Source organism: Hyperolius riggenbachi, chromosome 6 (assembly GCF_040937935.1).
Source record: "Hyperolius riggenbachi isolate aHypRig1 chromosome 6, aHypRig1.pri, whole genome shotgun sequence".
In the NCBI taxonomy this organism is placed as follows: domain Eukaryota; kingdom Metazoa; phylum Chordata; class Amphibia; order Anura; family Hyperoliidae; genus Hyperolius; species Hyperolius riggenbachi.
The window spans coordinates 342,326,397-342,348,793 of record NC_090651.1 but is presented as its reverse complement, the minus strand read 5'-3'; the positions used below and the strand labels follow the sequence as shown (position 1 = coordinate 342,348,793).

The 22,397-nt window shown below is 47.5% G+C and overlaps 1 protein-coding gene across 1 annotated transcript in view; it reads left to right on the top strand.

Annotated features, from left to right (window-relative positions):
- Positions 1–22,180, top strand: part of LOC137522957 (myelin-associated glycoprotein-like) — a 67,614-nt gene extending 45,434 nt beyond the window's left edge. The window contains exons 8-9 of the mRNA XM_068243120.1: positions 19,013–19,069; positions 20,298–22,180. Coding sequence (XP_068099221.1) covers positions 19,013–19,069; positions 20,298–20,369 — 129 coding nt within the window. The 3' untranslated portion in view covers positions 20,370–22,180. The remainder of the gene's footprint in view (positions 1–19,012; positions 19,070–20,297) is intronic.
- Positions 22,181–22,397: the final 217 nt, after the last annotated feature.

Here is a 22,397-nt window from a genome sequence, read left to right as displayed (position 1 = left end):
GGGGGAAAAGTATTAACAACCTCTCCACCACCAGCATGAGCCGCCACATGCTATCCAAACATCCCACTCTGTGGGCAAACGCAGCAGGACAGGGTACCAGCAACACTGCCTCCCTTGGGTTCACCAGACTCACCACCAGACCCGCCTCACAAGCAGCAGTAGCCCAGCCATTGCGTGGTTCACAACATTCACAAACATCACACGACGCTGACACTGTTACTTTCCGGACTAGTGCTCTTGAGGTCTCCCAGTGTTCATCAAACACAACAACCAACAGCCCTACGGTTCGGAGATGTTTGAGCGCAAGAGGAAATTTCCAGCAAATGACCCCCGGGACGTGGCAGTAACAGCCAGCATAGCCAAGCTTCTGGCCTGCGAAATGCTGCCATATCGATTGGTGGAGACAAACAGCTTCAAGGGCATGATGTCAGTGGCCATCCCACGTTACGTGGTTCCCAGCCGCTACCACTTTGCGCGCTCTGCAGTGTCTGAGTTGCATGAGCACGTGGTCAGCAAAACAACCCGAAGCTTGAAGAATGCCGTTGCCTGCAAGGTTCACCTCACCACTGACACCTGGACGAGTGCGTTCGGCCAGGGTCGATACATCTCCCTTACCGCGCACTGGGTGAACCTTTTGGAGCCTGGCAGCGATTCCTCACCTGCTACGGCGCGGGTGTTGCCCACGCCGCAAACAGCTGCACCGCCGTCCCTCCCACTGGATAACAACAGCAGCACCTACCTCTCTGACTCCTTCTCCTCCAACGCATCTCAAAGCTGTACCTCATCCGGAAACGCTAACCCAGCACCAGCAGCAGTAGGATCGTGGAAGCAGTGCAGCACAGCTGTTGGCATGCGTCAGCAAGCGTTGCTGAAGCTGATCTGCCTTGGGGATAAGCAGCACACAAGGGAGGAAATTTGGAGGGGAATAAAGGAACAGGCGGATTTGTGGCTGGCACCGCTGGACCTGAAACCGGGCATGGTTGTGTGTGATAATGGGAGTAATCTCATTCGCGCTTTAAGGTTGGCTAAGCTGACACACATCCCTTGCCTGGCGCACGTGATGAACCTAGTAGTTCAGCGGTTCCTGAGGACATACCCAGGCGTGGCCGATCTTCTGTTGAAGGTGCGTCGAGTGGCCAAACATTGTAGAAATTCCAGTACTGCTTCGGGGGCACTCGCCAAGATGCAGGAGCGCTTCAATCTCCCCCACCATCGCTTGCTGTGTGATGTCCCTACGCGCTGGAATTCTACGCTGTACATGCTAGCCCGCTTTTGCGAGCAGAAGAGTGCAGTGGTCCAGTACATGATGGCGCAGTACCGAGGCGCATCCGGCCAGCTGCCAAGCTTCTGTGGATCCGATTGGGCCAACATGTTGGACCTCTGCCAAGTCCTCCAAAATTTTGAGCAATCCACGTTGCTTGTGAGCAGTGACAACTCTTCAGTCAGCATTACCATACCACTGCTGTGTTTACTGAAGAGGTCAATGTTGAAAATCAAGGAAACAGCTGTCATGATGCAACTGGGGGAATCTGAAGGAGAAAACGATCAGCGTGATGGTACCAACATCAGGCCATCCGCATCAGGAAACGCTGGCCCCAGCAGCTATGACAAAGAAGAGGAGGAGGAACAGCTGGAGTTGGAGCAGGAATTTCCTGCCACCACTGACGAGGGCCAGAGCGGTGCACGTTGGACTTCCACAATTCAGCGCGAATGGTCAGCAGAAGCAGACCAGGAAGAAGGTGACGACTATGATGCATCACAACAACTATTACAACGCTCACAAGAGGATGATGAGGATTCTGGTAGGACTCTGGCACACATGGCTCAATTCATGCTAGACTGCATTGAACGCGACCCACGCATTGTGCGCATTCTGGACAACACCAATTACTGGGTTAATACCCTTCTGGATCCACGGTACAAACACAATGTTCCAAAACTGCTTGAAGAAAGAGTCAGACAGGTCAAAATGGAAGAATACCAGCAGGCCCTTGTGGAGACTTTAGAGAGGAGATTGACATCCTCCCCCTCCTCTAGCCAGTTGTACGCCGACAGACTGACTTCCGCAAACCCAGGACGACCAGGAGGGCAGCAAACAACACACGCCGCAGCTAGTGCCCAAAAGGGAATGGTATCGGCAGTGTCCTTGGAGTGGGAAAAATTTCTGACACCCATGCAGCAGCAGCCCACTGAACAGCAAGCGTGCAGATCCACCTCCAACACCGATCGCCTGGAGAAGATGGTCAAGGACTACATGTCAGATGGCGTAGCTGTGTCTAACAATCCATCTGCACCCTTCAACTATTGGGTATCGAAGCTAGACACCTGGCACGAACTGGCAATGTACGCAATAGAGGTGCTGACTTGCCCGGCAGCCAGCGTTATGTCGGAACGCTGTTTCAGTGCTGCCGGAGGCATCGTCACAGATCGGCGTATCCGCCTCTCCACAGAAAATGCAGACCGTCTGACTCAAATTAAAATGAATCAATCCTGGATTGGAAACGACTACGCAACACTCCAGGACCCCAACCAAGTAACATGACCAATGAACATCTGGGATGGTTTAGCGTTTCCGGTCCCTGTTTATTGAACCTCTCATCTGTATTACATTTATGACTGCATGGCGGCAAAAAGCATTGCTGCTATATCCGCACGCTTTTTGTCCTCATGCAAGGCCTGTGTTGTTGTGTCTCAAAAAGCATGGCCTTCTCCTCCTGCACCTGCTCCTGTTCCATCACGTGTGCTGCTGCTGCTGGGTTAGCGTTGCCGGTCCCTGTTTATGGAACCTCTTATCTGTATTACATTTATGACTGCATGGCGGCAAAAAGCATTGCTGCTATATCCGCACGCTTTTTGTCCTCATGCAAGGCCTGGGTTGTTGTGTCTCAAAAAGCGTGGCCTTCTCCTCCTGCGCCTCCCCCTGTTCCATCACGTGTGCTGCTGCTGCTGCTGGGTTAGCGTTGCCGGTCCCTGTTTATGGAACCTCTCCTCATCTTTATTACATTTATGACTGCATGGCGGCAAAAAAGCATTGCTATATCCGCACGCTTCTTGTCCTCATGCAAGGCCTGGGTTGTTGTGTCTCACAAAGTGTGGCCTTCTCCTCCTGCGCCTCCTCCTGTTCCATCACGTGTGCTGCTGCTGCTGCTGGGTTAGCGTTACCGGTCCCTTTTCCTGGAACCTCTTCTCTGTATTACATTTATGACTGCATGGCGACAAAAAGCATGTTACGTGTGCAAAGAAACATGACATTTTCCACATTTAAAAGACAGTTTTTCCTTTGAAACTTTACAATCAATTTTCTCAAAAACTATAAGCTCTTTTTCAAATATTTTTTTTCCTCTTGTACCCACTCCCAAGGTGCACATACCCTGCTAATTTGGGGTATGTAGCATGTAAGGAAGCTTTACAAAGCACGAAAGTTCGGGTCCCCATTGACTTCCATTATGTTCGGAGTTCGGCGCGAACACCCGAACATCGCGGTGATGTTCGGCGAACGTTCGCGAACCCGAACATCTAGGTGTTTGCCCAACACTAGCTGCAGGCAGAGATGCTGTGTGGGGACTGACTTAGTCTTGGGGCAGGCAGTCACACGGCATGCAGGCAGAAATGGTGTGTGTGGGGATTGACCCTTGACCCAATGCTGTGTGCCAGACATGACACCACTTGCCTTTCAACATCACAGTACAGTTTGGGTATCACCTTTTTTGAGAAATAATTGCGGCCTGGTATCTTCCACTGAGGTGTGTGGCTTTGCTTTTGTGTGCTGCTTTTCCTCAGGTGGTCATCCCATTGCAGTTTGTGTTTTGTCATCATGTGCCTTCGCAAGGAAGTTGTCCCTATGCGGGTCTTGGTCTTTCCATGGCTCAATTTTCGGTGGCAGAGAGTACAGATGGCATTGCTCTCATCTGAGGCAGACACACAAAAAAATTAGATGGGATGATGGCACTTTGGGTGGCTGCCGACTGAGTGTTAAGTGGGGTGCCAGAATCAGAGCAGGAGGAGGAAGATATGTCACGGTTCCGTGTGGAAGCTAAGGAAGATGAGGTTTTCTGTGTTAAATAGTCAACTACGTCCTGACAATCTTGGGGGTTGATGTCATGTGACTTCTGAACACTGTACTTCGGTCCAGGGCTGCACAAAATCACGCCAGCATGACCTCGAGCAGACCTGCTGGGTGACCTGCCTCTGCCTGTTGTTTTGTCCATATTGAGGGGGGGGTGAAGTGAAAGGTATGCACTGACTTGACTAATACAATGTGCAGTCACACAGGTGCAGTGAAAGGTATATGCTGACTGCTGGTATAATACAATGTGCAGTCACACAGATGCAGTGAAAGGTATGCAGTGACTGCTGGTATAACAATGTGCAGTCACACGGGTGCAGTGAAAGGTATGCAGTGTCTGCTGGTATGGTATAACATTGTGCAGTCACACAGGTGCAGTGAAAAGGTATGCAGTCACTAGTATATAAAACAGCATGCGGTCACACAGATGCAGTGAAAGATATGCAGCAACTGGTATATAAAACAGCGTGCGGTCACACAGATGCAGTGAAAGGTATGCAGTGACTGGTATTAAAATACAATGTGCAGCTGTCACACAGGTGCAGTTCAAAGGTATGCACAGACTGGTATATAAAACAATGTGTGGTCACACAGGTGCAGTAAAAGGTATACAGTGACTGGTATTACAATACAATGTGCAGCTGTCTCACACACACAGGTGCAGTAAAAGGGTATGCAGTGACTGGTATATAAAACTGCATGCTGTCACACAGGTGCAGTGAAAGGTATGCAGTCACTATTATTACAATACAATGTGCAGCTGTCACACACACAGGTGCAGTGAAAAGGTAGACACTGAATGTGCTGGGCCTGGCACAGTATAGCAATTAGCAAGGGCCAGCTGCGCCTGACAGGGCTGTATATGCAGTGTCAGTGGGCCACACAAAAAAAAAAAAACACATCAAAAGAACATTAGCTCTCAAAAGAGCTGTTTTGGGGTGCTTTTTAGAAACAAATATCAGCAATCTCTCACTAATGCAGCAGCAGAGAGTGAGAAAATGGCCGACACTGCTGCCTTTTATAAGGGGGGGGGGGGCTCCAGGAGGGAGTGCAGCCTGATTGACTGCCATGTGTCTGCTGATTGCTATGTAGAGGGTCAAAGTTTAGCCCAATGATGTAGTATAGGGGGCAGGTCAAACTCGCATAAAGTTCGCGTTCGATCGTGAATGAGAACCCGCAATGTCCGCGCGAATAAGTTCGCCTGCGAACCGTTTAGGCCATCTCTAATTCTAACTATGGGGGGGATATAATCAGTGGTGCTCAGCAGAGCTCGAATATTCGAGTAGCTCGAATATTCGAGCTCTTTTTCAGCTATCCGAGCTCGGTATTCGAGCTCCGAATAGCTGTAGCTATTCGAATGGGCTATCCGAGTACACTCGAATAGCCCATTCACTATTCGAGCTATTCGAGCAAACGGCGCTATTCGAGCTCGGTACCGAGCTCGAATAGCGTCATAGCCCAGATTGATGTCCTTAGAGCCAATCAGAGGGCTCCCAGGCCCTCTGACGGCAGCCAATCACAGAGGGGGACCCTGGCCAGCCCCTACCCTATAAATAGCGGCCGCCATGTTCCGTTTCTCCATGCTTGCCTGAGACTTGTACAGAGAGAGAGTTGCTCCTTTGTGCTTTGGCTTAGCAAGTGCTCTATTGTGATCATTTACCTAGCGTTTTTGCTCACCTACACCTGCCATATACACCTATATTGTTGTTAGTTAGATAGACATTGTATTTTAGTTAGTAGCTTGTGTGTTACATTAGAGACAGGCAGCTGCTGCAAGCTTACAGGTTTAGGCCTCAGGGGGGCCTTGCCTCTGTGGGCAGCTGTCCTCTGTTTATTTCTCTCATCTATACCAGTATTTCTGCTGTCCTTTACTAATAGTATTGTAGTTATACTGTACTAGGAGTAGGACACTCACTGACTGTCACTGTTTATAGGCTACTAGCTAGCTCCTGCGTGTGTGCACTCACTCACTGTCTGTGTGTACACACACTCTATTTCCTTCTGATTACTGATAGATTATTGTTAGTTAGTTGTACTTACTGTTACTACTTACTCTTACTGTACTAGGAGTCTAGGACACTCAGTCAGACAGTCACTGTGTTCATAGGCTACTAGCTCCTGCGTGCGGTCACTCACTGTCTGAGTGTACACACACCACCCACACTCCATTTCCTTCTGATCGCTGATTGATTATTGTAATTAGTTAGTTCTACTTACTGTTACTACTTACTCTTACTGTACTAGGAGTCTAGGACACTCAGTCACTGTGTTCATAGGCTACTAGCTCCTGCGTGCGGTCACTCACTGTCTGAGTGTACACACACCACCCACACTCCATTTCCTTCTGATCGCTGATTGATTATTGTAATTAGTTAGTTCTACTTACTGTTACTACTTACTCTTACTGTACTAGGAGTCTAGGACACTCAGTCACTGTGTTCATAGGCTACTAGCTCCTGCGTGCGGTCACTCACTGTCTGAGTGTACACACACCACCCACACTCCATTTCCTTCTGATCGCTGATTGATTATTGTAATTAGTTAGTTCTACTTACTGTTACTACTTACTCTTACTGTACTAGGAGTCTAGGACACTCAGTCACTGTGTGTTCATAGGCTACTAGCTCCTACGTGCGGTCACTCACTGTCTGAGTGTACACACACCACCCACACTCCATTTCCTTCTGATCGCTGATTGATTATTGTAATTAGTTAGTTCTACTTACTGTTACTACTTACTCTTACTGTACTAGGAGTCTAGGACACTCAGTCACTGTGTTCATAGGCTACTAGCTCCTGCGTGCGGGCACTCACTGTCTGAGTGTACACACACCACCCACACTCCATTTCCTTCTGATCGCTGATTGATTATTGTAATTAGTTAGTTCTACTTACTGTTACTACTTACTCTTACTGTACTAGGAGTCTAGGACACTCAGTCACTGTGTTCATAGGCTACTAGCTCCTGCGTGCGGTCACTCACTGTCTGAGTAAACACACACCACCCACACTCCATTTCCTTCTGATCGCTGATTGATTATTGTAATTAGTTAGTTCTACTTACTGTTACTACTTACTCTTACTGTACTAGGAGTCTAGGACACTCAGTCACTGTGTTCATAGGCTACTAGCTCCTGCGTGCGGGCACTCACTGTCTGAGTGTACACACACCACCCACACTCCATTTCCTTCTGATCGCTGATTGATTATTGTAATTAGTTAGTTCTACTTACTGTTACTACTTACTCTTACTGTACTAGGAGTCTAGGACACTCAGTCACTGTGTTCATAGGCTACTAGCTCCTGCGTGCGGTCACTCACTGTCTGAGTGTACACACACCACCCACACTCCATTTCCTTCTGATCGCTGATTGATTATTGTAATTAGTTAGTTCTACTTACTGTTACTACTTACTCTTACTGTACTAGGAGTCTAGGACACTCAGTCACTGTGTTCATAGGCTACTAGCTCCTGCGTGCGGTCACTCACTGTCTGAGTGTACACACACCACCCACACTCCATTTCCTTCTGATCGCTGATTGATTATTGTAATTAGTTAGTTCTACTTACTGTTACTACTTACTCTTACTGTACTAGGAGTCTAGGACACTCAGTCACTGTGTGTTCATAGGCTACTAGCTCCTGCGTGCGGTCACTCACTGTCTGAGTGTACACACACCACCCACACTCCATTTCCTTCTGATCGCTGATTGATTATTGTAATTAGTTAGTTCTACTTACTGTTACTACTTACTCTTACTGTACTAGGAGTCTAGGACACTCAGTCACTGTGTTCATAGGCTACTAGCTCCTGCGTGCGGGCACTCACTGTCTGAGTGTACACACACCACCCACACTCCATTTCCTTCTGATCGCTGATTGATTATTGTAATTAGTTAGTTCTACTTACTGTTACTACTTACTCTTACTGTACTAGGAGTCTAGGACACTCAGTCACTGTGTGTTCATAGGCTACTAGCTCCTGCGTGCGGTCACTCACTGTCTGAGTGTACACACACCACCCACACTCCATTTCCTTCTGATCGCTGATTGATTATTGTAATTAGTTAGTTCTACTTACTGTTACTACTTACTCTTACTGTACTAGGAGTCTAGGACACTCAGTCACTGTGTTCATAGGCTACTAGCTCCTGCGTGCGGGCACTCACTGTCTGAGTGTACACACACCACCCACACTCCATTTCCTTCTGTTCGCTGATTGATTATTGTAATTAGTTAGTTCTACTTACTGTTACTACTTACTCTTACTGTACTAGGAGTCTAGGACACTCAGTCACTGTGTGTTCATAGGCTACTAGCTCCTGCGTGCGGTCACTCACTGTCTGAGTGTACACACACCACCCACACTCCATTTCCTTCTGATCGCTGATTGATTATTGTAATTAGTTAGTTCTACTTACTGTTACTACTTACTCTTACTGTACTAGGAGTCTAGGACACTCAGTCACTGTGTTCATAGGCTACTAGCTCCTGCGTGCGTGCACTCACTGTCTGAGTGTACACACACCCACACTCCATTTCCTTCTGATCGCTGATTGATTATCGTAATTAGTTAGTTCTACTTACTGTTACTACTTACTCTTACTGTACTAGGAGTCTAGGACACTCAGTCACTGTGTTCATAGGCTACTAGCTCCTGCGTGCGTGCACTCACTGTCTGAGTGTACACACACCCACACTCCATTTCCTTCTGATCGCTGATTGATTATTGTAATTAGTTAGTTCTACTTACTGTTACTACTTACTCTTACTGTACTAGGAGTCTAGGACACTCAGTCACTGTGTTCATAGGCTACTAGCTCCTGCGTGCGTGCACTCACTGTCTGAGTGTACACACACCCACACTCCATTTCCTTCTGATCGCTGATTGATTATTGTAATTAGTTAGTTCTACTTACTGTTACTACTTACTCTTACTGTACTAGGAGTCTAGGACACTCAGTCACTGTGTTTATAGGCTACTAGCTCCTGCGTGCGTGCACTCACTGTCTGAGTGTACACACACCCACACTCCATTTCCTTCTGATCGCTGATTGATTATTGTAATTAGTTAGTTCTACTTACTGTTACTACTTACTCTTACTGTACTAGGAGTCTAGGACACTCAGTCACTGTGTTCATAGGCTACTAGCTCCTGCGTGCGTGCACTCACTGTCTGAGTGTACACACACCCACACTCCATTTCCTTCTGATCGCTGATTGATTATTGTAATTAGTTAGTTCTACTTACTGTTACTACTTACTCTTACTGTACTAGGAGTCTAGGACACTCAGTCACTGTGTTTATAGGCTACTAGCTCCTGCGTGCGTGCACTCACTGTCTGAGTGTACACACACTAAATTTACTTGTGATTACTACTGATTATTGTAACTGCTAGTTGTACTTCCTGACTGTTACTACTTACTTACTGTACTAGGGGACACTCACTCAGTCACCTCACCAACCAACCCACTCCATTAAAGTACCCCACTTTTCACCCGCCCTTTTACAAAACTTTTGTCTATACGCCCAAAACATTTAAGATGTCTGGAAGTGGCAGCCAGCGCGGTTTGGGCAAGGGGAAGGGCAGCAAGGGAATCAGGAGGAGAGGGAGCAGCATTGTGGCAAGCCGCGGCCGCGGGCGCGCCACCATGCACAGTTCCGCAGCAGCAGCAGCAGCGTCAGTGGCTAACATTCCTCCCATAGCCACTGGCCGTGGACGCCTTGGGCGCCGCCCAGCAGGAGCATCTGCAACTCACGCTGCAGAGACACAGCAGCAGCAGCGTGTAGCACCTGCTCCCATTTTCCTCCAGCCGGGTCGGAAACGTCCCATTGAGGAAAAGGATGCAGACACTGTGGTGCAACTCATGACGGAGGATGAGCAGCCCGCCATCAGCTCTGCATCCGAGGCCTCCACCCTCACCACCACCACCACCCCTGTTCGCAGCAGCCGCCCAGCAGGGTCTGGGGAGGAGGCCAGTTCACCGTCACTCGCCGACCTGTCATTCAGCAGTCTTTTGACCCCAGGCATCATGAGTAAATTGTCTGCTGTTGTTGGCGATCTTGAGGAGGAGATGCTGATGGGCACTTTGGGGGATGAGGGATTGGACAGCAAGACTGTGGCGACAGTCAAGCAGCCCATCCATGCATCAGGAGAGGAGTTTGGGGGGTCCTCATCCCAGCAGGACATGTTTCAGGAGGGGGAGGATGATGATGACCCGGTGACAGACAGAGACTGGGTGCCACCACCTCCAGGGGATGTCGTCCTCAGCAGCTCTGAGGAGGAGGAGGAGGATGCTCTTGTGGGCCTTGCAAGGAGGCGCATCATTGCAAGCATTGGCAGCAGCAGTAGGCAGGTCCCACAGCCTGCTGGTGTCTCAGGCTCAGCAGCAGCAGCATCTGCCAGTACCACCACCAGCCGCACCCAAGCCCCCCAAGCCCCCCCCCAACCACCACAGGGAGACAGGCAGCAGCGCTTCCATGCCGTAGGGGGATGTTTAAGTCACCAATCTGGCGATATTTCACCATGCCCACTGTGTACAGCAAGTACGCCACTTGCAACCACTGTCAGCGGAAGTTGAGCAGAGGTGCAGACCCCTTAAAGTTCTGCACCAGCTCGCTCATCAACCACCTTGCGGCTAAACATTTCCACCAGCATGAGGAGTTCCAGAGGCTGAAGGCATCTGGTGCTGGCAGTGGCACCACACCCATCACTGCACAGCCTTCAGCAGCAGCAGCAGCAACAGCAGCCACCCGCCCTCCTGCTCCTCCAGCAGCACCAGCAGGAGTGCGGAAACGCACTGCTCCTCCCCCCTCTGCAACTCCTGCCGCCGACACTGAGGCCTGTTCTGGCAGCCAGTCCTCAGTGGCCTCCTCTGCTGTGTCTGCTGATTCCCGTGTCAGCAAAAGGCCACGCCAGAGCCTTTTGAGCGAGTCCTTCCAGGGGGTGGTTAGGGCTCTGCCTCCCAGCAGCCGTCGCGTGCGGCAGCTGAACGGCTTGCTGGCACGGGCCATGTGCTCCCAACTCCTGCCGTACACGCTCGTGCAGGAGGGGAGCGACATTCGTGCGCTGCTTGCTTGCGCAGCCCCAGACTGGCAGCTCCCCAGCAGACACTTCTTTGCCCGCAAGGCCATTCCTGCACTGCACCGCTTTGTGATGGCCAATGTGGAGCGAGGGCTGGAGCACGCGGTTGGTGAAAGGGTCCACGTCACCATGGACTCCTGGAGCAGCCGCTTCGGGACAGGCCGCTACCTGTCCTTCACTGTCCACTGGGTCAGCTTGGTGGAAGGGGGTGAGGATGGGAGAGCAGCAGCGGGCACAGCAGCAGCAGCAACACAGTGGGTGGTGCCACCCCGCAGGCTCAGGGGAACTGCAGCAGGTTCCTCCGATCCTCTGCCATCCTCCGGCACACCTGGCCAAACCCCCCGCCTCAGCAGCAGCGTGAAGGCCCGCCACTGCCAAGCGCTGCTGCACTTGGTCAGCCTTGGGAAGACCAAGCTGACGGCAACCCATGTGTTGGCCAAACTCCAGGAGCAGGAGAGGATTTGGCTGACCCCCAGAGGCCTCAGAGTCGGAGAGGTGGTGGCCGACAATGGGGCCAATCTGGTTGCCGCAATAGACAGGGGAAACCTGACCCACATCCCCTGTCTTGCCCACGTGCTGAACCTGGTGGTGCAGAAGTTCCTGCGCACCTACCAGGGGATGGGCGAACTGCTGGAAACGGCAAGGAATGTTGTGCGTCACTTCCGGCGCTCGGCTGCAGCCTGTGCGAGCCTGGAAGACGTGCAAAAGGAGCTGGATCTGCCACGCCATCGGCTGATCCTTGACGTTCCGACTCGCTGGAACTCCACCCTGGCGATGTTGGAGCGTCTGGTTGAACAGAGGCGCGCTGTCAAACAGTACCTTGCCCTGGCCACTGTTTCCGCAGCTCAGAGAAGGGACAAGACCAGCAACTTCCCGTCCATCGTCCCCGATGATGACTGGAGGCACATGCAGCAGGTGTGCTTAGTGCTGGCTCCCTTCCTGCAGGCCACAAACATGGTGAGCAGGGACCATGCTATGGTCTGCGAGTGGGTGCCCCTGGTTTCTCTGCTGAACAGGGCCCTCGATGCTTTGCTGGAACAGGGAGCGGCAGCCTTGGACCAGCAGGAGCGGCAACCAGCTGCGCAGTCCACCTCTGAGGGGGAGGAGGAGGAGGACTTGGTGGAGGTCCCTGACCTGGCTGCTGATGAGGGGGATCAGCACAGCGCAGCTGAGTTGGTGCGGGGGTGGAGAGAGGATGAGGCGGCAGAGGAGGAGGATGAGGACAGCACTGACGTCGATGTGCCAGCAGACGTGGCCCGCCTCTTCCCAATGGCAGCGCACATGCTGACGTGCCTGCGCAGGGACCCCAGGGTGATCCAGATGAAGCAGAGGGAGGACATCTGGATCAGCATGATGTTGGACCCACGCCTCAAGGGGAAGTTGAGCCAGTTCCTGCCGCCTGCAGGAGGAGACCCAGCGCAACAAATAAGGAGCTTGCAGCAGGCCCTTGTTGAGCGCTTGGAGGAAGCCTTCCCCCAGCCTTCCACCCCCACTGTCCAGCAGCCAGCACAGAGGCAGCAGCAGGTGCCTGCATCCAGCAGCAGCAAGCGCCCCACAGACCTGCTGTCTCTCAGCCACGAGCTCTACAGGACTGTAGAGGCTCCGGCAGCAGTGACTAGAGAGGAGATGCATGCAGCAGCATCCTCCTCCGGTCACAGCCAGCGCCTGACCCGCATGGTGGCTGACTACATGGGGTCGTACAGCGGGCTTGACAGCGATGCCCCTGTTGATCCCATGGAGTATTGGGTCAAGCGCATGGAGATCTGGAGCGAGCTGGCGCAGTACGCCCTGGAAGTGCTGTCCTGCCCCCCTTCCAGCGTGCTGTCCGAGCGCTGCTTCAGTGCAGCTGGTGGCGTGGTCACCGAGAAACGCTCACGTCTGTCTCACAAGTCTGTGGACAGACTGACGTTTCTCAAGATGAACCAGGCGTGGGTGGAAGGCGAGTTCCTGGCCCCTGTTGTCGGCGAGAGGGGGACATGAACTGGCTGCCGGAACCATCGTTAATGTGCCTTACCACCCTTTACCACCTCCTGGCTCCTGCTCACTAAGCCAGCCTGGTTCACTTTGACTATTACGTCGCCTGCAGCCACACATTTTACACCTACAGTGGGCTGCTGTGTACTGCCCTTCTGCTGTCTGTCTGTGTTTCCCACTGCCAGGGTACACAGATGATTTACCTTCTGCTGCCACTCTGCCACCAGCTATTACGTCAAACAATAGCTATATTGGTTGCAAAACCAAAAACCAAAAAACCATAAAAAAAAAAAAAGGTTTAATTTTTCTGAGGTGCCCGGGTTGAAAACTGTGTTGTCCCAGTTGTGTATTGGACACAATGTGGGCTGCACGACCGCTGTCTGGGACCTCCTGTTGTGTTTATTTACAGCCCTGGTATCACCGCTAGGTACCAGGGCTATTATGTCACGCTGCCTACCTGCTGCCACACTCACACTGCTCCTCCATACCTCCTCCTGCTGCTGCTGCTGCTGCTGTCTGTCTGTGTTTCCCACTGCCAGGGTAAACAGATGATTTACCTACTGCTGCCACTCTGCCACCAGCTATTACGTCAAACAATAGCTGCTCGCCTACTCCTCCATTCCTCCTCCTGCTGCTGCTGTCTGTCTGTGTTTCCCACTGCCAGGGTACACAGATGATTTACCTTCTGCTGCCACTCTGCCACCAGCTATTACGTCAAACAATAGCTATATTGGTTGCAAAACCAAAAACCAAAAAACCATAAAAAAAAAAAAAAGGTTTAATTTTTCTGAGGTGCCCGGGTTGAAAACTGTGTTGTCCCAGTTGTGTATTGGACACAATGTGGGCTGCACGACCGCTGTCTGGGACCTCCTGTTGTGTTTATTTACAGCCCTGGTATCACCGCTAGGTACCAGGGCTATTATGTCACGCTGCCTACCTGCTGCCACACTCACACTGCTCCTCCATACCTCCTCCTGCTGCTGCTGCTGCTGCTGTCTGTCTGTGTTTCCCACTGCCAGGGTAAACAGATGATTTACCTACTGCTGCCACTCTGCCACCAGCTATTACGTCAAACAATAGCTGCTCGCCTACTCCTCCATTCCTCCTCCTGCTGCTGCTGTCTGTCTGTGTTTCCCACTGCCAGGGTATACAGATGATTTACCTTCTGCTGCCACTCTGCCACCAGCTATTACGTCAAACAATAGCTATATTGGTTGCAAAACCAAAAACCAAAAAACCATAAAAAAAAAAAAAAGGTTTAATTTTTCTGAGGTGCCCGGGTTGAAAACTGTGTTGTCCCAGTTGTGTATTGGACACAATGTGGGCTGCACGACCGCTGTCTGGGACCTCCTGTTGTGTTTATTTACAGCCCTGGTATCACCGCTAGGTACCAGGGCTATTATGTCACGCTGCCTACCTGCTGCCACACTCACACTGCTCCTCCATACCTCCTCCTGCTGCTGCTGCTGCTGTCTGTCTGTGTTTCCCACTGCCAGGGTACACAGATGATTTACCTTCTGCTGCCACTCTGCCACCAGCTATTACGTCAAACAATAGCTGCTCGCCTACTCCTCCATTCCTCCTCCTGCTACTGCTGTCTGTCTGTGTTTCCCACTGCCAGGGTACACAGATGATTTACCTTCTGCTGCCACTCTGCCACCAGCTATTACGTCAAACAATAGCTATATTGGTTGCAAAACCAAAACCAAACAAACCATTAAAAAAAAAAAAAAGGTTTAATTTTTCTGAGGTGCCCGGGTTGAAAACTGTGTTGTCCCAGTTGTGTATTGGACACAATGTGGGCTGCACGACCGCTGTCTGGGACCTCCTGTTGTGTTTATTTACAGCCCTGGTATCACCGCTAGGTACCAGGGCTATTATGTCACGGCGAGCTGCCTGCCTCATTGACTGCCTGCTGCCACACACTCATCCTCCTCCTCCTGCTGCTGAATTTACCTCCTGCTGTCTTTGTGTTTCCACTGCCAGGGAGCACATACAATGGCGCTTCCAACATGCGTGCGCCCACCAGCTATTTGTTACGCTCAAAAATAGCTGCATTTCTTTAAAAAAAAATTGAAAAGAGAAATACGTGAAGAAGAATAAGACTATATTGAAAAGGAAGAAGAAGAAGAAGAAGAAGAAGAAGAAGAAGGAGAAGAAGAAGAAGAAGGAGAAGAAGAAGAAGAAGGAGAAGAAGAAGAAGAAGAAGAAGAAGTATATACAGTAACACTACTGAACAAAATTAAGGACACAACTTCTCTTTCCACATTTTTTTTTAAAGGAACATCCCCACATAATCACTTGCTGTTGTTACTTGGAAAAAAAGAGGTTTCTTGCATCATTCACCCTCAAAACAAGTGTTGGAAGCTATTTAAGGCCAATTCGAATAGTCAGCTCGAATAGTTAGCTCGAATACCGACTCGAATAGTGAGCTCGAAGTCCGAGGTCGAATCGAATAGTAAAAATTATTCGACTCGAATATTCGAATGACCTCGAATAATTTACTATTCGAATTCGACCAAACTCGAATTTTAAAAAGGGGTATTTGAGCACCACTAGATATAATATGACCCCTAATCCTTTAATAAACAAAATGACATCATCATCCTGTTTATCACAGGATTAGGGTTCATATTATAATTACATATGTTCACATTTTAAATAAAATGCCCTTTAGGTTCGAGCGCTGTAAAAACAGCGCAGGACATTTGGGCACACCTGACGCCACCACAGGCCATAATAGGAATTATGGCTTGAGCGGCACTCAGCGAGTAGTTTGGGTGCCTTCAAAAGACAGAGCACAAATTACTACAAAAACACTGACGGAGCACAAATTACTACAAATTACTATAAAAACACTGTCATTCGGCCGCCAGCAATAACTGGAAGCCAAATTACATCTCGAATTACATCTTTCCCCCACTATCCATGGCTGCCTGGAGGGGGAATAGTAATTAATGCCGCCAGCCACTTATCGGCTTCATGCTCCACCCAAATCTTCCAGCGGGCCGATTCATAGACATGCTTTAGGCTACCTGCAAGCAAGAAAATAATTTGAACAGTATTTTTTTATTTCTCTTTTGCTACTTTTTCAATTACAGCATAAAAAATTGTCTAAGGAGGTAGGATTTACAGCATGGGGGGGGGGGGGGATTTTAGCAAGCACGATCCAAAAGCCTCCTTCCCATCGATAAACTGCGGGACTGAGAAGATCTCAATAGTGTAGTGCTTGGGCAGAGCTACGCTAGACGCTGTCGGCAAGCGAGGAGACACCAGCCCACCCGTTTGGAGACGCGGAGACCGGAGGTGGCTGTTGGCAGAGTGGTCACCCGGGGACTCAAGACTGTTATAGCGCTTTATCTCAAGTCAACAGAGTGTGAGTACAATCTGGTTTTTACATTGTTTATAATAAATGGTTTTACACTATTGCGATTTTCTCAGTCCCGCAGTTTATTGACGGGAAGGAGGCTTTTGGATCGTGCTTGCTAAACACCCCCCCCCCCCCATATGCTGTAAATCCTACCTCTGGAGACTGAAGGAGGCTATCTGGGTGAGTGAGGACACGGTGGGGGTGTGTCAAGGTGCTCACTCAGGTGTGATTTAACTGACAGTACCCACGGTCATTTTTTAAGAGAAAGGTGGTGGTGGACTTTGATGTCTATAACAGTATTATACTATCTGCCGCTTTTCTCCTTTTCCTTACATGACGTGTTGATCTAGAGTGGAGTCTGAACAAGCGGATATCCGAGGTTCTGCTGTGGTTGAACATATGGACTTTCGATTGTTCTGTGTGTGGACATTTTTCTGGTTTTCACAGGTTGACTCTGAGCTTAACTGGTCTGGAGCGCTGCTTTAAGTTGAGAACTCTAAATTGTAACTTTTTTATATCAGAAGGTATAAGCGCTCACCACGTATAAAGGATAGTTTTACTGTGCATAATTCCTAAGCACAACTTTTAATGATAGTTGTTTTAGCATAAAAAAATTTATTTTAAAGAGAAGATGAAAATGATCTCCTGAGAGCAAACATGAATTGGATTTTTCATTTTCTCTTTAAAATAACTTTTTAGCACTTTGCAATTGAAAAAGTGCTAACAACTAGTTGAAGTAGTTGAAAAGACACTGTCAAAATCATTTTGAGTTTTTTCTTGCTTGGTGGTGGCTTAAAGGGCATTTTATTCATAAGAAAAAGGTAATTGAATATGGGCCAATATATTTGAAACTCTAAGGCCTAGTGCACACCAGAGCGTTTTGGCTGCAGTTTGCGATCCGCTTGCAGCTGTGGATCCGCTATTTCAATGGGCTGGTGCACACCAGAGCGGGAGGCGTTTTGCAGAAACGCATACTCCCGGGCTGCTGCAGATTTTGGATTGCGGATGCGTTTCTGCCTCAATGTTAAGTATAGGAAAAACGCAAACCGCTCTGAAAAATGGCACTTCAGAGCGGTTTGCCAGGCGTTTATTGTTACAGTAGCTGTTCAGTAACAGCTTTACTGTAACAATACATGAAATCTACTACACCAAAAATGCTTCACAAAACCGCAAAATGCTAGCTGAAACGCTACAGAAAAAAAAAAATAAGAAAAAGCGTTTCAAAATCTGCTAGCATTTTGCGGATCTGCTAGCGGTTTTTGGTGTGCACCAGGCCTAAGACAAGAAATCTACTGTTGCCATCCATTTTAACATTTTTTATACTTTTATTATTTGTTTTTTTTTTTTTTCAAATTTTACTTTTTATTGTACTTATTAGAAGGCAGTTACAACATAAGCATTATATTGTACCAGTAGAATTTTCTTTACCTCAAGCATACAGTGAAAAAATGTACACTACAAATAAAGAACAAAGTAGAACATTGCATATAGTTCTAGCAATATAACATTGTTGTTGCTAAATAGCTAAACTTAAAGGTGTAATTGGAAGAGACCCATGTATGAGTATACAATCCCCTTTTAATAAGATGTCAACGGCTTATGATTTATGAGAAACGAATAGGTTATTAGCTCCCTCCAGTGGAACCTTGGCAATTTGCAGCTTTCTGTGAAATGCAGCTGTAACCACCACAACGTTCAGTTTCTAATCATTATTTATTTAGGGAACAAACTTTTGTGCAAATACAGAGCAAAATTCTGCTCATATGCATTAATGTTAAAATTTGTACCTAAAGATTATAGTTAAAACATTGTCTTAGGACACTATCAATTTATTGAATAATCCCCAGTGTATTATATGTAGCAATAGATTTTCATAGATAAAGGGTAAAGGGTTTTCAGGAAAACATAAAACAATATTGAATTGGATCGTAATAAATGGATAAGGTAAGGCAAAATTAAAATGATTCTAAATGTTGTTTTTTTTTAGGGGTCAATGATCCTAATATCACCCATGAGAGTGCAGTACTTTCTTTTCTTTTTAGAGCCCGTTTCCTGTATCGCGGTTTCCGCCGCAAATCCGCAGAGTTTCCCTGCAGGCAAATTGCGTGGGGGAAACTCTGCCATAGGGTATAATGGCGCCGGCGGCCCGAATCGCTTGCGTTAGCGATTCGGCCGAAACCCCCTGCAGAATTCGCAGCGGAGGCTGCGATTCCCATAGCCGTGCATGGCACGGCTCATGGGATTCGCCTGCGATTCCGCCCACCCGCTAAGTGCCGGCATGCGTCTGCGAGACGCACGCCGCACATGTGGAAACGAGCCCTTACAGAGATAGTGCTAAGTGATATAAAAGCACAAATACAAATCAGAAATAACAGTATAAGGATGGAAATCTTAATACTTCAAAACAAAGTAAAAGAAAACATGCTCTTGAATCTAAAATATACCAACAATTAACAGTCACCTGGATGTATTCTTCTGATTAAGTTCCTTCAATTTTAATTTTTTTATCCATATAGGACAATAGATACACAGATCTTACAGAGAAAGGAAGCTCATTTTATTATACAATGCAGGTAAGTCAGATGATACAATTATTTTTTATTATATTTGACCTGAACCATTGGCAAACATCACTAAAGGCTGCCATACACTGGTTGATTACCACCAGATTGACTAACAGATAGATCCCTCTCTGATCGAATCTGATCAGAGAGGGATCTAATGGCTGCCCATACACTGCACACAGATATTGAATCGATTTCAGCATGAAATCAATTCACAACCTGTGGAACTGCCGCCCTTCCTCGCAGCCCCCAGCAATTATATATACCTGTCCACCGGCGCAAGTCCCCAGGTTCGTGCTGACCCTTCTTTCAGCATCTTCCTCTGTCTCCTCTTCACTTCCTGTCCCATCCTGTGACAAGCGGAAGTTCAAACAGTAGAGCACCCTCTACTGTTCGAACCTCTCCTTCTCACAGGACGGGACAGGAAGTGAAGAGGAGACAGAGAAGACGCCGGAAGTAGTAAGAGGCAGCATAGACCCGGGGGCTTGCACCGGCCAGACAGGTGATGTTATTGCTGCGTTGGTCATTACTGAATTCAACACCACTAACGACTCGCACCCGACCCACCAGCGATCAAGATACATTTCCTGCCTGGACAGAGTGACTGAATCGATCAATTTTGGATGGAAATTGGTCAACATTACCGTTAACGATTTCACAGCAGATTTGATCACAGTGATCAAATCTGCTGTATTCTGATGGGAAATCAACATAGTGTTGGGTACCTTAAAGCCCTGGAACCCACTAGCAGTACGTTACTAAGCCATTTCCAAGCGTTTGGAATTTGAAAAGCTCTTACTAATGCAATGCTATGGGTGTAATCCCACTTGAGCGATGTGATTTTATTAAAATCCCCCATAGCATTGTATGAGCCAAAGCTTTTCAAATCACAAGCGCTTAGAAAAGGCTGCTAGTGGGTTTGAGCCCTAATACTGTTATTCTGATTTTCCCACAACTTTTATGGTAAATGGTGGGGTCTGTTCTCATTGGCTGCTGGGGCTTGCTGTGCATCCTGGGAGCAAGTGATTCACTTATCAGATGCCCATTCAGAGCTTCCCACTGAAATGTTGGTGCAGTTCTGCCCCTATGTTTTGCCTGCAATTGTTCAGCGAAAAAACAACTGTTTGACAAATCACTGGGCCTTTCTTGTGAGAAGGAAAGGTCCAAAATACCGCAAGATCAAACTTATGACTCTCACCTGTTCATCTATCGGTAACATATGTTTTCATTTCTACAGTCTTCAACAAGACAAGGACACCCTCAGATGAAACCAGCTCAGAACACAGACATATATGAAGGCATGGCTTGAAGTTTACCAACTGCAAGATGGGGTTTTCATTTTGGTCATATCATCAAATTGAACATTGTGGGTTATCTGTGTATGAATCGGTGTACATTTAATTGGCTTATCATAAGTAAGATGATTACAGTCATGTCACACCATAAAGGATGGTTGAATACTATACCTGATCCTCCTCTCCAAAATTGTAACATAATTATCTTAAATAAATTACAATATTTTGATTATGTCACTGAAAAAGCAGCACAGTTTTCTATTAAAGTTAGCAAAACTCCCGAAAGGCTAATTCCATTGTTAGATCAAATAAAGATTACATACAGTATTCAAGCTTGGTAAACAAAAGTTTGATTTCAGATTGATTAATCCTCATCAGTACATGGCATGGATTAATGTAGCTCTATAGGGTAGGACTTGGAACACCCAGAGGTACAGAGTACCCAGCAAGCTCATGGTGAAGCAGAACTCCTAGTAGTGCGTGAGGGGCTACAATGGACCAAAAAGCCCCCTTACTAAAACGCTATGGAAAACAAAAGTTTGCTTTCTTAAAACAGAAAGTATTTGCGATAATTCAGGTTGGAATGAGCTCTTAGATGTCTCCCAGTGCATCACTGCTGAATATATGCAAATTATCCATTGTTGTCCCTGTGAGCTAGCCACACCTCCAGATCCGCTAGAATGCAATGATGTGTCAGCTTGTTATTATTACAGAGCCACAATAATCCAACATGCATACAGACATATTCAACCTTTCAACCTTGTTTGTTACTCCCTAATCAAAATCAGCGTTAAATGTCAAAACGTTGCAATTTTTTGTTTATTAAAAAATCTTAAAAGCCTTGGGCCCACTTTAACTTTTAAATTTACCTGAGATGAAATAAAGACAAGCATTTATATTTACCTGGGCTTCCTCCATCCCTCTGTAGGCCGTGGGCATCTGCCTTAACCTCCCGGGCTGCTCTGAAGTCCCCCAGTCAACTCTGGAAATTTCCCCAGCTGCGATCAGTTGCTCTTCACCATGCTAACTGCGGGACAACAGAACAGCCTGGTAGGATGGTGAGGGAGCCAATGGCCTACAGGGATCTGGAGGAAGCTCCAGGTAAGTACAAATGTTTGTCTTTATTTGATCTCAGGTTACCTTTCAGTAGTTGGGGAGGTTTGTTGGTTAGTTTAGGTTATGTTAAGCTAGATAGACTGTGTTAACAATTACACTACTATGAAACGAATTCTAATGGTTCAAGACATTTTATAAAAGATAAGTTGGTCTACTAAAAGCGTCCGTTGGAATCTGTCCAATACCAAACCACTAAGTCAGCAGCTGAAGCTCATGCCCATAAACTAGTTGGTATGTTTTATGATAAATGGCGTACAAAATGTTCTTCTTAATTCTTCAGTAATGTGTATGACATCTAGGCCTATATGCAATTTACTTTTTCACCTGAGTTTTCTCCTAGGTGAAATTTATACGTATAAGTAAAATACCTTTTAAACCACCAGAAAGCGAACAAATGCTCAAAATAATTTTGATAGTACTTTTTCACCTACTTTTTAGTACTTTTTTCTACTGCAAAGTGCTAAAAAGTTAATATAAATCAAAGAGGAAACATTATCTCCGACTCCGGGTAAAAACCTCAGGTGAAAAGGTGAATTGCATATGGGCCCTAGAGTAACCCACCAGTCAGAAGCATTTTTTATGTGTGTAATATTCATCAATAGAGGCATTGATGAGATAGCTTTAACCCTAAGTTTGAGGCACTGCATTCATCTCCCTGCAATAATGGGGTAATGCAATAGCTTGATATCTGTACATTTTGTAAACCATGCCTGTGATATTGTTGATGATTCTAATAAAGAATGTTATTGAAAAAAAAAAAGCTTAAAAGCAAAAGTGTGTAGGAGGAGAATCCTCGCCCATCTTTATATTACATCCATTCATTTTGGACAATCCTAGACCATCTCTAAGGATGAGGACAAGTCCAAAATAAATGGGCGTGGATGGAGATGCTTCTTCACGTACTGTTCTAGCAAAGATATTATCCA